Genomic DNA, 14,979 nt, shown 5'->3' on the forward strand with positions numbered 1-14,979 from the left:
GACTTCCTGTGTGGATACGCCACAGCAAAATGCTCGAGTAGAACGTAAGCACTGACACATTCTCCACATTGCTCGAGCTCTTCTGTTTCAAGCGAAATTACCAGTTACATTTTGGGGCGAAAGCATCTTAACAGCATCACATCTTATCAATAGAACACCCTCTGTTGTCCTCAATGGAGGCACACCATACGAACTACTACACGGCTTCAAACCTTCCTTTGATTCACTACGAGTATTCGGCTGTCTCTGTTACGCTCATCGACGACCTCGCAACATAGATAAATTCAGTGATCGCAGTAGGAAATGCTTGTTTGTTGGATACCCTTATGGGAAGAAGGCTTGGAAGTTATACGATATTGAGAGCAATGACTTCTTCTCTAGTCGAGATGTCGTGTTTCTTGAGGATCATTTTCCAGGAGTTCCAAACACAGATTATGTCACACCTCCTGTCTTTCAACCTGATGCTGCTGTCGATGATTGGTTATCACCAAACTCTGACATTGTTCCTATCGCACAGCCCCTGCCGGTAATATCCCCACCAGTTGCTACTTTCATACCTTCAATCGTTACCACACCAGAAAATACTACAGCACCTGAAACCCCTACCTTACCCGACAAGGAAACGACTCCCTTATCCCCTGTTCCTCCTACAGAGCACTCTGCTCCGTCTCATGACATTACTCCTCCTTCTCCTGGTCTTCCTGAGTTGCTAGGTCGTGGTCGTCGTACAAGCAAACCTTCAGTTCTTCTCAAAGACTATGTAGTGAATGCATCAAAGACTAGTACACTCCCCATTGTCTCTCTCGTTACACCTACTCCTCTCCAAGGTTCCTCTACTACGGTCTCAGGTACGCCCTATCACTACAGGAAATAAGGGTTTTGATGGCACCGCTAAAGCGCTATAAGACGCTACCATAGCGTTGTAGAAAGCGCTCCAATATCGCCCGCGATAATAGGTCTCGTACATTTCATAGCGGATTTTTGTTGTGCTATTGATATTTTATTATTAATAGCGGTTCTTGTTATGCAATTGTAAATTTGTATTATAGCGTCGCCAAAATGATATTATAACTTTTTAACTATAGCATTTTTTAAAATTAAATATAGCGATTTGTAATTACTATTGTCGTCTTCTATCAATAGCAATATTTGAACATTTCATTGCATTTTTTTATATGCAATTGTTTCATTTTGTTTATAACAAATTTTATTTAATATTTTGATTTTTAAAATAATAGAGAATCAAAAAATGTAAAATAAAAATTAATTCTAATTAAAATTCGAAGAAAATTAAAATATTCGAAAATAAAAAATATATTCAATTCTCACAAATTTTCCATGCAAAAAAAATCAATCAGCAACTATAATTCCATCACAATCATCTCTAACACAAAAACTTTCATCATCAGACAATTGCTCTGTATCATCAAATTCCTGTGCGAGTAATGGTGCTCCGACAACGTCTTCCTCTGTCTCGAGTTCATGATATCCTCTCGGTGGTGCTCTCATAACAACATACCAAGGCGATTCTTCATCTTCTCTAGAGTAAAATACCTGTTTTGCTTGTGATGGTAGAATGTATGGATCTTGTAAATATGGCGTTTGGTTGACATGAAGATTGACAAGGGTGAAACCATCTTCTTCCTTAACACCGTAGCCTCTGTTCGCCCAATTACACTTGAATAAAGGAACGCTGAACATGTGGTAATCGAGAAGAATGATCTCTGTTATCACTCCATAATATGTGACCATATCGGCTGTATGTCTTGTATCTCTTGCAGAAGATCTACACATGCTGAAAGCTTCGTAAGTGACTCCACTATTCTGAGTCTTTCGCTTAACGGATTGTATGTGAAATCGGTTCCCGTTAATGACAAAACCTTTATTGGTATGAGCAGTAAACCTTGGTCCAAAGGCCAACCACCTCAGCTTCGTAGAATGCTCCTTTGAGTTAGAAGGTATCTAACAAGGATGTAAAACTGTGTGAGCTATGTGAATAGAAAAGTGAACAGATAGTGAAGTTGTACAAACCTTATTCTTCACCCATTCAGCAAATTGTTGGGTGTGATGCTTCCATAACAAAGTTTCATTTGTTGCTAATCGAACATCATTATCTTGCAGTTCTTGTAAGTGCTTCCTGGTTCTCATAACAAAGTAGAGAGTTATCAGACTGATAAAAAAATCTGAATTTGAGAGGGACAGTAGAACTTACTCAACATAGGGATCCATAATAGCCATATTCATCAAAACATATCGATGTGCTATGTCTCTATCTTTCTCTGAAAGAATAAGCTCTGTTCCCTTTTGCAGTGGTCGACCTTCAAGAACCATTCCATCAGACTGAATATCTTCATTACGGTTAAGTACTTCTTCAACGGGTACAGAATTCTTTAGGAACTCTAAACAAAAGGCTATGCATTCTCCAGCTAAGTACCCCTCAGCCATACATGCTTCTGGCCTAGCAAAATTCTTTACTCTGCATCAGCGTTGATAATAATGCATCAGACAAGTTCTTTTCCACGTGCATGACGTCGATGTTGTGACGCACCGGCAAATCCTAACACATTGAAAACAGAATGATCAGTTAATGGATAAACAAAATGTGACAATCGTATCTCAGTCTAACAATAGCTATAATACCTTCCAGTACGGTAAATCGAAGAATATTGATCGTTTCTTCCACCTCCATTGATCACTCGTTTCATCATTTTCTTCGTCTTCAGCCACCTCATCTTCTGAGACAACATTTCTCTTCCTTTTTTTTTTCTTTGCTAAAGATCTTCCAAAGTCATTCCTGAAGTTCTTTAGTGTTGCAAATATTTCTGCACCGGTTTGAATCCTGTTTGCAGTCCCCTTCTCCACTGTATTATCAAACCATCCTTTCCTGCGTCTGTAGTGATGTCCAGGGCTTAGTCGCTTCCTATTCCCCAAATACACATACTTGCGACTAAACTTGAGCCACCTATTTGGTGTATCCTTTCCACAAACATTGCATGCTTGTTTCCCTTTAACTTTACAACCTGCCAAACTACCTAGAGCCGGGTAGTCGCTTATAGTCCACAACAACATAGCTTTTAGTGTGAACTTCTCTTTCAGGAATGAGTCGTATACCTGAATCCCCTCACTCCACAATTCTTGTAAGTCTTCAACCAGTGGCTCTAGATAAACATCAATGTTGTTGCTCGGAGCCGTCGGTCCAGGGATCAACATAGTCAACATGACGTTCTCAGCCTTCATACACAGAGTTGGTGGCAAGTTGTAATTGACTAACAACACTGGCCAAGTACTATACTTTGTGTTCTGGATAGAGAAAGGGTTCATACCATCTGTTGACAGGCCGAGTCGAAGGTTTCTTGCTTCACTAGCAAACTCTGGCCACTTATTATTCACTTGAGCCCAAGATAACGAGTCAACAGGATGTCGCATTATACCATCTTCAGTGGCATTGTTGGCATGCCATCGCAAATCCTCAGCCATCCTTGCTGATCTAAACATCCTCTTGAATCTGTCTTTGATCGGAAAATACCGTAGGACCTTTGCAGGAATTCCTTTCTTTTCTTCATTACTGTGCTTATCAATTTCCCATCTAGAAGCACTACATCTTGGGCAGGTTTCCAACTCCTCATATTGCTTCCTATAGAGAATACAATCGTTCTTGCACGCATGAATCATTTCGTAGCCAAACCCAAAAATCTTCAAGAACTTCTTAATCGAATCAGTCGACTTTGGTAGTACATTACCTTCTGGTAGCATGTCATGTAATGCCGACAGTAGCTGATCAAAGTAAGCCTCTGACATTCCACTCTTTACTTTGATGCGGTAAAGGGCCATGATCGCAGAAACTTTGGTGTGCTTGCTACATGTCAAGTACAATGGAGTTTCAGCATCTCTCAACTTCTTCCTAAACTCCGAGTCTTCATCAGGTTCACCATGTACAGGCTCTCCTCCAGTGTCATCAGAAGGCGGTTCATCAGGTTCACCACTATCAAAATAAGCCGTCCTTAGCAAACCATAAGCCTCTGTTTCTGATTGAGGGACACTATCATTCATATCAGACCTTCTCTCACCATGAAGACTCCAACAAGAACTCCTCATATACTTCTTATCCATACCCCTAATCACAAGATGCTCCGTTACTTTGTCTAAAACTTGATGGGAAAGGTTTCTGCAGTGAGTACAGGGACATAATATTTCTGTCGGATCTCCTAACCTCCTCGCTGATGCAGTAACAAAGCCTGTTGCTCCTTCGAAATATTCGAGGCTAGCCCTATATATATATATAAGGAACAGAATCAGAACAAAAAATTTGGAACAGAAGAAGAATTCGTCATGAATTAAAATGTCGAAAAGATTACTACCTTGGAAGCCAAACCCATGCTTTTTCCATATCAGAACAATATAACTTCGAGGGAAATCGACTGAAACCTTCGATTTTCGAAAAGGAGGCGTCAGCAAAAGGAACTAAACCTAGATTTGAGTAATCGCAGAAGGAGAATGAACAGATCTCCGATGGAAAGACGGAGATTGAAAGATTAAAAAATCAGATCCTACGGCTTCTATGAAGGCACGTCATCTATCCCCACCATTCCTTCTTATTGGTTTATGTACAATTCTATATTAATTTATTTTTAAATTACGAAAAATGCATGAAAATGATGGGAAATTATGTTATAAACAAAATTTAAATTTTAATAAATTTTATTATTAATTTTTTTTAACAAAAATATTATATGTTTGAAATAAGTATAAAATGATTTCTCTATATGGAGAATAGATGATGATAGGGTTGAATCCTTATGTGTTATATAGGGTTGAATCCCTAAATAAACCCTAAAATCTAAATTTGTTTCATCTAAATTGTATAAATTTGTTACAATAGGGTTGAATCCCTAAATTTGAATCCCTATATGATGATAGGGTATAAATTTGTTACAATAGGGTTGAATCCCTAAATAAACCCTAAAATCTAAATTGTATAAATTTTTATGAACAATTTATTTGTAAAAATTTTAATGGAACACTTAAATTGTATAAATTATTTTGAAACACTTATTTTTTAAAAATTTTAAAGGACCACTTATTTTTATAATTTATATATATGCCAAGCCTACATAATCTTATTAGAAATATGTCTTAACAACCAAACAAAATATGTCTTACAACCAAACAAGCAAAATATGTCTTAAAACAAAACAAGCATACTCCGATCCATAAATATGTCTTTGAGAATACTCGATCGAGTACATTTAAACATACAGAATCTTATCATTTGGCCAAGCCACTGTGCTGCCCACAGCATCTGATATGTCTTCCAGAAAAGAGTTTGGTCTCCATAGAGATGCATCTTCAATCAAGGCCACTTCAACCCAGACCCGACTTGCATTGGGACCTAACGGGACGTGATGGACTAAACACAATGGATCAGTACTACTTACTCTGCCTTCTGCGACTTTCCGTCCTGAGTTGTTGTGGTCCAACAAGATGCACTTCTTTTTACCACCTGAACGGGTGGAACTAGTGCTGCCACTTGGACTCTACAAGCACAACAAATACATCACACCAACTACATCTAAATAAGTTTGTAAAAGAGAGAAGTTTGTAAATTTACCAATGAAGGCCTTCTGACACTAGCTTCCCCTTCATCTTCAGGAACTTTAATTACTGATACATTATGGAGCGGCCATGCGATCTTTTCATTAACAGCATCACTCATTGTTGTCATGTCACTTGTTGGCCTCCATAGAAAAGCTTTCCCATTAATCACCTTAGCAACTCTCATAACTACAGCATTCGGACCCAAAGGAACATTGTTCACCATCTCATATGGGTCAGTCGAACCCATAAAACCTTCAGCGATTACCTCGACGCCCTTAACCCAATCGTAGATCTTGCACCTTTCAAGATCATCTACGGTAGTATTCTATATTGACAATGCATATGGTTAGTATCATGTTGAATTTTATAATACAAACGTAAGTATACGTGCTAATGGAATGACCTTTGATCTTAACACATCCGAGGAAACTGGATGGTTGTTCGATGCACTATCTAGTATCAGTTTATCAATTGGCCATGGAATTTTGCATCCCGCTGCTTCCTGAAGATTACGCACATCCGTAGTTGGCCTCCAAACAGATGCCTTCGGGTTTGATACCGACTTTACAACAACCGCCGCGGCGTTAGGACCAATCGGAATACGACCAATCTTGTATGTACCTTCAGCAGAGCAGAATTCTCCTTCAGCGACAACAACATCTTTTGACTCACACCAATCAAGTAGTTGAACTCTAGTTCCTTCTTTGTATACATAACTAGCCTCAGATGGAGAAACACAATCATCATTGTTTTTCTGTAAAAACATAAAATGAATCATTGATTTTATATCAATCAAGGAAATTCTACATTATATAACCAGTTAAAACTAAAGAAAATTCACCTTATTTCCAGCTAAGTCACGGACCAGAATCTTCAAGTCTTTAATCTCGCTTTCCAAGTCGGCAAGTTTGGAGTCTCTAGCTGACAAGAATGCTAGTTTCGTAGCAGTAATCCCTCTTCCCAACCCTCTGACTCGTCCAGGTTTGTCTACTCCCAACACTTGACTAACAGCATCTTCTTTTATATTAACACTGGATGTGGAGTCCATTTGACTATCAAGTGAAATTATTTTTTCCTGAGACAAACACAATATAAGTTATGGTCCTTTTCAATACCAAAAAGAGTAACTTAATTAATCAGACAATGAAACCTTACAATGGTTTCAGCAAACTCAGGTCTAACAGGTCTACCATCAGAGTGAGTGTGTCCTGCTATCCAGACCTTGCTCCGGCTAATCTTCTTAGGGTCTTCACTCTTTTTTTTCTACAAGAGTGATATATTGTTTTACTTATCAGTTTGTTCTATCTTCAGATATAATATAATTACATACTGTTACTTACCATTTCACAAGCTAGACGATTCATTCCTCTACGACTAGTGGTGTGAGGAATCTGAGCTCTCCTTAGTGCTCTGTACTTTTCACTCTTTGCCTACAATATTATTAAATCAAATTTGATCAATCAAATCTCCGAAGTAAACACTTAAAAACCAAATGCTCTGTATATTTCACCTTGAACACAGACGAAGTCCTACTCTTAACCCAAGCGCTCCAAACCTGAACAGATCGAATGTTGCTTGGTTTCAGTGCTGCTCTCTCTGTGGAGCTTTTTGCATTTCGCAGTTGTGATACAAGCCTTGACTTTCCAGATCTCCACAAACAGCCCATCTGTTTGAAGACTGAATCTTTTTGCCACTCTTCTTTCAAATCAAACCTCGCCTGCAGTAATGTATGCAAATGCCACACATTATAATCCTTACAAAGACATTATACAATAGACTTAAGGGCATATATATACCTGAATTTCCTCCCATAATGTGTCCTTTGTCTGCTTATCAAGATTCCTCCAATCATCAAGAAGTACAGTCACATGTTCGCGTACAAGGGGTCCAAGGAACGATGAAAGTGTCACTGATCCAGGACCTACATGTTCGCCAAGCTCAGTGAATGACACAGAAACCTTCTCTTGATGATCCTTGGCCACTTTACGCATCTTTGTGGGTCCTCTTTTCTTCTTTTGTTTTCCATCAGATGGCGATGCTTCTGCTCCTGAAATGCCATTCTCAGTTTCAATGTCAGCTTCTCTCGGCTGAGAAGGTTCTTGAGTAACTCCATTCTCAGGTTCCATGTCAGCTTCTCTCGACTGAGAAGGTTCTTGAGTAAATCCATTCTCAGGTTCCATGTCAGCTTCTCTCGGCTGAGAAGGTTCTTGAGTAACTCCATTTTCAGCTTCCATGTCAGCTTCTCTCGGCTGAGAAGGTTCTTCAGTAACTCCATTCTCAGACTGAGACTGTTCTTCAGCAATGACATTCTCAACTTCAATTTCCACATGTGGATCATCACCATCACCATCACCATCCGCCTCATTAACATCTTCAGAAACCTTTGTCGGGACTTCGTCAGCACTTTCTTGCCTTATCTCAATGTTTTCTTCTTCAATAGCAACTTCTTTTCCCTTATTTAACTTACGCATTTTCGTACTCTTTCTGGTTATCTCAATGAACTCTGTTTCTGCTTCCAGACCTTGGGAACGTCTGCTTCTTCTAACCATTCCTCCTCGTGTCTTCGGCCCCATGTTAATTTGTTCCTAAAAAAATCATTTTTGAGATCTATTGAGATAATAAGCAATCGATTAATTTTCATGATTGTAGATTGTAAAAATGGAAGACGATCGATACATATCTATTGAGATAATAAGCAATCGATTATTATCATGATGCATGCAAGTTAAAGAAGACAGAGATCAAAGAAGACAAACCTGAGATCGAAGAAGACAAAGAAGACAGAGATCGATGAAGACAAAGAAGACAGAGATCGATGATTCCGAAGGGGTCTCACGAAGAACACTTTGGGAGAGAAAATGCAGAGACGATATTCTTTTGTTTTAATGAAAAAGTACTAAATATTCTTTGCTTTGGTCAAAGATATATTTCCCACAAAATTTATCATTCGCGGGTTTTAATAAAAAAATAAGCGGTCGAGGATACCATAACGATTATTCTTTCTCAGTGCTATAATCTAAAGATCAAAATCCCAAAAACATGCGCGCTTGCAAATTTCATTTTGCCGCTCCAGATATAATAGCTTTTTACTTAAAGAAACGCTATTATATTTCTAGCCACAAACATACAATAGCACAAACTTCTTTTCCGCTATATTACATTGCTATTAAAACCCTTATTTCCTGTAGTGTATCCCATTGAATATTATCTATCTAAAGCTCGCTTTTCAGCTGGTCATATGTCGTTCTTAGCTGCTATAACATCTTCATCTGATCCTAAGAATTACAAAGAGGCTTCTCTTGATGACATTTGGAATGATTCTATGACCGACGAGTATACAGCACTCGAAGCAAACCACACATGGGATATTACTACTATACCGCCTAGTAAAAAGGCAATCATCTGCCAATGGATCTACAAAACCAAGTTCGATGCTAACGGCAAGGAAACTCGCAAAAAGTCTCGCTTTGTAGCTTGCGGTAATCGCCAAAGAGAGGGTCTGGATTATACCGATACGTTTGCTCATGTGGCTAAACCTACTTCTGTTAGGATTCTTCTTCAAGCTGCTGCTGTCAAGAAGTGGGAAATTCATCAAATGGATGTTCACAATGCATTTTTGCATGGTGACTTGAAAGAAGAAGTTTATATGAAGCTTTCGCCTGGATTTGAAGATGCAGATCCTACAAAAATTTGTCGTCTACGTAAATCTATCTATGGCCTCAAGCAATCTCCTAGGTGCTGGTTTTCTAAACTCACTACGGCCTTGAAGTCATATGGTTTCAAACAAAGCAGAGCTGATTACTCTCACTTCTCGCTTGTCAAAGGGACAGTATGTCTTCATATTTTGATCTATGTCGATGATTTTATTATCACCAGCAATGACATCTCTACCTTGCAGCGGTTCAAGAACTATCTACACAAGTGTTTTCATATGAAGGAATTGGGCAAACTAAAGTACTTTCTCGGCATTGAAGTCGCACGCAATGACGAAGGCATTTTTCTATCACACCGCAAATACGCTTTAGACATTGTCGCTGAGACTGGACTACTTGGCTCCAAACCGTCGTCAGTTCCCATCGAGCTCCATCATAAACTCCTTCTGTCTAAGTCACCTTACCTTATTGATCCTGCCGTGTTGCAGTCTGGAAATCAGGGATGGCAAAATGGTTGATGGAAGCTTGATGGATCGACCAAAGATATGATCGGATGGGCGATATGATGGAATGTAAGTTATGATCCTGAAAACAAATGCAAAAACAAATGAGATATGATTTCTAATATGATAAAACAAGATAAATAAAGATAGATAGGATGGAATTAGGCTGCTGGTCGTGTGACACTCTCAGCCTAATCAGTTGATGATTGAAGTGGATTGAGATGGTGCTTTGCTTGCTGGATGTGTATCACTCTCAAGCTTGGCAAACGAATTGGAATGGAAGGATGGGGGGGTTGAGGACGCCACAAGACTCAATGGAAAGGAGCCTTGATAAGTCAAGGTGCTTTGGAGTTGCTTCACACAAACTCAAAAGACTTAGAACAATAGTTTTAAGAAAACTAGAAAAACTGAATAATTCTTATTACTTTCAAAATGGGGTGATTTACAATGAAGCAAAGACTAGAGCTTTATAGGCTCGACAAAGGACTCTCTAACAGTCTGAAAATGACATAAGGAAAGAAAATAAATCGAAATAAAAGTCTTGGATGAGAAGGCTTTGATGTCTCCATGGAAACTAGCCGTTAGCTCGATTTGTGCCTTCAAAAGGGAATCTTGGATGATCTTGTATCTGGACAGCTTCTGGATGTAGCCACGGTCAAGAATTCTTCCTGACATGTCTCTGAGTTGCCTTGATGGAGAATATGGCCGTTGGTCTTGAATAAATATCTGTAGAGACTTCTTCAAAGCATTTAGTGTAGTTGCTGCCAAATATGGAAGTTTGATGGGAAGAGAGATCCACCTGATCTCCTGGGTGCTGGTGCAGCTGAGGACTTCTTGGATGTCTTCTGGATGGTTTAGATTATGTCCTGGCTTCCAAGATACGTTTGGGTCGAACCAAACTGAAAGAGTAGAAGACATCCCTTAAATAATATCGGTTTGGCCAATTGATGCAAACCGGCTTGATCTTTTGGTTTAATTGGGATCCACCTGATACAGTGTGGCATGGTGCTTCCTAGGATGTTTTGGAGTGCCTCTGAATGACTTAGAAGGTCTCCTGGCTGCCATTCTTGAGGTTGGTTTGATGTGAATCCCGGATCTTCCAAATAAGGCAAGTGTAGAGCTGGTTTGGCCGGTTTTGGGAAATTGATCATATCTTCGAATTTCCTTGGCCATTTCTCGAGATCTTGGGCTTTATGGAAATCTACTAAACTCCTCTTGACTCCTATGATCGGTTTTGGTTCAGGCCGCCTCTTCTTTGGGCTTGAATCCTCTTCTAAAGTCGCATACTCGCAGATGGACGGGCTGAGAAACCTCTGACTTCTAAAATTCATAACTTCTTTCTCTGTGAATATTTTGGCCCAATTCCAATTGGCCTGGACTCCTTCTTGAGTGTAGAATCCATAAATATTATCCTTGTTATTTAAACCCTCGTGGTTTGTAAGATATGGCATTTTTAGTGCACGTATATCCTGGTTGGCGCCTTTGCTGGTTAAGTAGGGCTTTGGGTTGACCTCTGGTTCAGTTGCTGATCTGATGGCCGCATCATACCCTCCCCCGTGACAAAGTTTCGACCTCGAAACTGGATAACCTGTACCAAGATAGAGCAAGTCAGCTTTCATATTCTTTTGAGATTCTAAGGTCTTACCTTGATATTGTTTCGGTTTGGAGATGGATTGTGCATCAGGTGGCTCTTCTTTCAGCAAATAGGATATGATCACGCCTCTGCTATGGACTTTGGCATTGCCTCTCTTCTTTAGTGGATGGTCCTTCATACTCCTAGTAGGCTCGATTCTGACCATCTCTGGGGTGGATCCTCCTCGCAACAAAAGATTATTCTGTGGGATTTCTTTGAAGCTTTCTTCTTTGCAACCTGAATTTTTTTCAACATTCTGGACAAAGAACAAGTGAATTATATCTGATACTGGAGTTTTATGAACAGAATGTGTTATGGCCGGATTTACCTTGGGTGCATCAGCATGATGAAGAATGATATTCTTCTTTGGACAGATTTGGTTAGATGGCCGCCTTTCTTGCAACTGTTTACCTTGGTTGGTATGACCATCTTTTTGTGATAGCTCAGCTCGGTTTTTATGTTCTTCTTGACTTATACCTGGATCAAAATATCTTGGCAAAGACAAGTATATTATACCAAAATAAAGGGATTTATAAAATGACATAAACATAGAACAATTAACCCTTAAATCAGTTGTGGCAGCAAGAACTTCTTGTTCTTTCTTTGCCTTGTACTCACCTTGGCTTCCTGTAATAATTTCACTTTTCCTTGGACAAGACAAGTGCATTAATCTTGTCATGGAATTAATAATATCATGATGATCTAGAGTGAAATTTACCTCAGGTTTTGGCACTTGAACAATCTTTTGTTCAGTTTTCGGTTTCCACTTGTGGTGTGGATTTTAATTGAGCTCATGTTCTGGTTCGGTAAGAATGTGGCTCTCATCTGGTATTACTTGGTTTGATACTATGCTCACTGGTTTTGGTTTATTAAGCAACTTTGATTGTTTTGTGCTTTGAGCTTCCTTCTGGTCCGTGGGAAGGCTTGTGCCTGGCGTCTCTTCTTCTATGTACCTAGGCTCCTTTAGACCTGTAATAACACTCTTGGACAAAGACAAGTGCATCATACAAGTGGTAGATGATTTATGAAAAGATTTATCAAGTATAGGACTTACCTTAGCCTTTACTTGGACAATAGCTTGCTCTGGTTTGTCTTTGGACCTGATCAAAGTGTTTTGGCCGACACTTGTACTCATCTTCCTGACCTTTGGGATGTCACTCTTCTGGTCTAAGCAATGGACAATGGCATGCCCCTGGTTTGGCTGAAAGTTATCTTGTTGAGACAAGACTCTTTGACCCTCTTGTGCCACTAATCTTCTTGCTTCTTTGGAACCATGAATTGGATACCTCCTTGGATTGAGTTCTTGGATTTCAGAACTTGTAAAATCTGGTGCAAATCTATCCCTCATGACTTCCTTAAGAGCTCTCCACGTTTTGATAGTTGGCTCATTGTAAAACCGCCTATCATCTTCTTCTTGTACCCACCATTTAAAGGCTTCTTCTCTAAGTTGATCAATAGCATAAGCTAGCCTTTCTTTCCTCAGGATGTTGTTGAAGTGAAACCATTCATCAAGGTTCCTCTCCCATCTAAGATAACCTCTTTTTCCTGAAAATTTAAAGAGTTCAATTTTATCAGCAAAAGAGTTATAATCAAACCGAGAATTAACAAAATGATTGTTGTGGGTTTTAGAAGTTGGAGTTTGATTGATCCTTGAAGGATCTGGTGGCTTGGGCTCGACATATACAGCCCCTGGTACATCTCCAAATCTCCTTTCTCCTTCAAGTGGACGTTGGCCTTGTGTCTGATTTCTTTTCTTCAACTGAGCAATCTTAAGTTGGAGCTTTTGTAGAGCTGCGGACTGTTGGCTCAAGGTGGCCCTTAGGTTTTGGACATGTCTCTCCTCCTCCATTGCTTCCTGAAAAACAATCTCAAAGAACAAGTGAAGGCATGGACAGTTTTGGCCTAACCAAAATAAAACAAATGTAAGAATGCAATTTAACTAAACCGAGAAAAATATGCAATTATGAACCGAAATGAAGTAACTATACTAAAATGATTTTTCTTTTGATTATCTGAATGCAATCTCGAAATTAAACAATATGGTATGATAAGAAACACAAATGGAAAGAAAGTATGGAAACAAACTAACAAGGATATTTGTTTTTTGAGTTTTTAGTTAAAGAAATGCAATAAACCTAACAATATGAAACAAATGATTCAAACTTACGATGAATGAAATTTTTTTTTAAAAAAAATTCAGCAATATGATATGCACGAAATACTTCAACTAAAATGGTCTGATAAAATAACTAGGATGATTTTTTTTTTAAAAGGATATGCAAACAAGGAAACAAATTCAAAATGACAATTTTTATGGAATTTTTGATTATGAAAACAAAACAAAAAGGAAACTAACAAGAATTTCGAAACTAAGTGCAAGTAACATGAATCAAAAACATCTTTTTTTTTCTTTTTTTCGTGGTTTTAAAATATGATGAACAGCAAGAACACAAAAACTGTTTTTATGGGTTTTCGGTTTATAAGATGAAAAAAAAAAAAACAAATGCAAGCAATATGAATGATTTTTTTTTTTGAATGCAAATAACAAACTTATGAAACAAATATGGTATGCACGAAATTAATAAAATGTTATGCCTTTTTTTTGTTTTTTTTAACTTTTCAATGCAAGAAACAAATTTGGAAATGCAGATTTTTTGTTTTTTTAAATGAATGCACAAAATCTAAATATGGCAAGTGGAGCTGGGGAATGAATGCAAACAACCAGACAATAATTTCAAACTAATTTCGTGAATCAAATGCAAGAAACTTCTTCTCTTTTGTTTTCTTTTCTTAAGAACAATAACAATGCAAAAACTGTTTTTATGGTTTTGTTTTTGGTTTATGAATGAAAAAATAAATGCAAGCAAATATGAATGATGCAAGGATAGATGGACCTGATTCAGGAGCTTGAGCTCTGATACCAAATGTTGCAGGCTGGAAATCAGGGATGGCAAAATGGTTGATGGAAGCTTGATGGATCGACCAAAGATATGATCGGATGGGCGATATGATGGAATGCAAGTTATGATCCTGAAAAAAAATGCAAAAACAAATGAGATATGATTTTAAATATGATAAAACAAGATAAATAAAGATAGATAGGATGGAATTAGGCTGCTGGTCGTGTGACACTCTCAGCCTAATCAGTTGATGATTGAAGTGGATTGAGATGGTGCTTTGCTTGCTGGATGTGTATCACTCTCAAGCTTGGCAAACGAATTGGAATGGAAGGATGGGGGGGGGGGGGGTTGAAGACGCCACAAGACTCTATGGAAAGGAGCCTTGATAAGTCAAGGTGCTTTGGAGTTGCTTCACACAAACTCAAAAGACATAGAACAATAGTTTTAAGAAAACTAGAAAAACTGAATAATTCTTATTACTTTCAAAATGGGGTGATTTACAATGAAGCAAAGACTAGAGCTTTATAGGCTCGACAAAGGACTCTCTAACAGTCTGAAAATGACATAAGGAAAGAAAATAAATCGAAATAAAAGTCTTGGATGAGAAGGTTTTGATGGCTCCATGGAAACTAGCCGTTAGCTCGATTTGTGCCTTCAAAAGGGAATCTTGGATGATCTTGTATCTGGACAGCTTC

General features: G+C 38.5%; 4 protein-coding genes across 4 annotated transcripts; all 4 read right to left on the reverse strand.

The window, feature by feature from the left end:
- Window positions 1-1,250: 1,250 nt before the first annotated feature.
- LOC125581647 lies at window positions 1,251-2,470 on the reverse strand. Its single transcript, XM_048747453.1, has 3 exons — window positions 2,213-2,470; window positions 2,032-2,137; window positions 1,251-1,962 (listed from the first exon to the last, which is right to left on the reverse strand). Exons 1-3 carry the CDS (start codon window positions 2,443-2,445, stop codon window positions 1,351-1,353), a joined length of 951 nt encoding a protein of 316 aa, XP_048603410.1. The 5' UTR covers window positions 2,446-2,470; the 3' UTR covers window positions 1,251-1,350.
- Window positions 2,459-5,087, reverse strand: LOC125582315. Its single transcript, XM_048748944.1, has 3 exons — window positions 4,359-5,087; window positions 2,641-4,267; window positions 2,459-2,557 (listed from the first exon to the last, which is right to left on the reverse strand). Exons 1-3 carry the CDS (start codon window positions 4,385-4,387, stop codon window positions 2,459-2,461), a joined length of 1,755 nt encoding a protein of 584 aa, XP_048604901.1. The 5' UTR covers window positions 4,388-5,087.
- Window positions 5,088-5,097: 10 nt separating this feature from the next.
- LOC106382440 lies at window positions 5,098-8,775 on the reverse strand. Its single transcript, XM_048747452.1, has 9 exons — window positions 8,352-8,775; window positions 7,392-8,180; window positions 7,106-7,312; window positions 6,936-7,025; window positions 6,751-6,858; window positions 6,437-6,670; window positions 5,999-6,349; window positions 5,609-5,920; window positions 5,098-5,534 (listed from the first exon to the last, which is right to left on the reverse strand). The coding sequence occupies exons 2-9, from the start codon at window positions 8,166-8,168 to the stop codon at window positions 5,247-5,249; spliced, it is 2,367 nt and encodes a 788-aa protein (XP_048603409.1). The 5' UTR covers window positions 8,169-8,180; window positions 8,352-8,775; the 3' UTR covers window positions 5,098-5,246.
- Window positions 8,776-12,165: 3,390 nt separating this feature from the next.
- LOC125582316 lies at window positions 12,166-13,233 on the reverse strand. Its single transcript, XM_048748945.1, has 2 exons — window positions 12,439-13,233; window positions 12,166-12,366 (listed from the first exon to the last, which is right to left on the reverse strand). The coding sequence occupies exons 1-2, from the start codon at window positions 13,231-13,233 to the stop codon at window positions 12,166-12,168; spliced, it is 996 nt and encodes a 331-aa protein (XP_048604902.1).
- Between the last annotated feature and the right edge of the window lie 1,746 nt (window positions 13,234-14,979).

Source organism: Brassica napus, chromosome C2 (assembly GCF_020379485.1).
Source record: "Brassica napus cultivar Da-Ae chromosome C2, Da-Ae, whole genome shotgun sequence".
Taxonomy (NCBI): Eukaryota; Viridiplantae; Streptophyta; class Magnoliopsida; order Brassicales; family Brassicaceae; genus Brassica; species Brassica napus.

Coding starts and splice junctions, on each gene's coding strand:
- LOC125582315 (XM_048748944.1), bottom strand. CDS start 4,387: ATGGAAAAAGCATGGGTTTGGCTTCCAAG. Junction 4,268..4,358: donor GCATGGGTTTGGCTTCCAAG/GTAGTAATCTTT, acceptor ATATATATATAG/GGCTAGCCTCGAATATTTCG. Junction 2,558..2,640: donor TCGATTTACCGTACTGGAAG/GTATTATAGCTA, acceptor TCAATGTGTTAG/GATTTGCCGGTGCGTCACAA.
- LOC106382440 (XM_048747452.1), bottom strand. CDS start 8,168: ATGGGGCCGAAGACACGAGGAGGAATGGTTAGAAGAAGCAGACGTTCC. Junction 7,026..7,105: donor GGACTTCGTCTGTGTTCAAG/GTGAAATATACA, acceptor ATAATATTGTAG/GCAAAGAGTGAAAAGTACAG. Junction 6,859..6,935: donor ATCGTCTAGCTTGTGAAATG/GTAAGTAACAGT, acceptor TCACTCTTGTAG/AAAAAAAAGAGTGAAGACCC.
- LOC125582316 (XM_048748945.1), bottom strand. CDS start 13,233: ATGGAGGAGGAGAGACATGTCCAAAACCTAAGGGCCACCTTGAGCCAA. Junction 12,367..12,438: donor TTGTCCAAGTAAAGGCTAAG/GTAAGTCCTATA, acceptor TCTTTGTCCAAG/AGTGTTATTACAGGTCTAAA.
- LOC125581647 (XM_048747453.1), bottom strand. CDS start 2,445: ATGGCTGAGGGGTACTTAGCTGGAGAATGCATAGCCTTTTGTTTAGAG. Junction 2,138..2,212: donor ATTATGGATCCCTATGTTGA/GTAAGTTCTACT, acceptor TATGAGAACCAG/GAAGCACTTACAAGAACTGC. Junction 1,963..2,031: donor CTGAATGGGTGAAGAATAAG/GTTTGTACAACT, acceptor CATCCTTGTTAG/ATACCTTCTAACTCAAAGGA.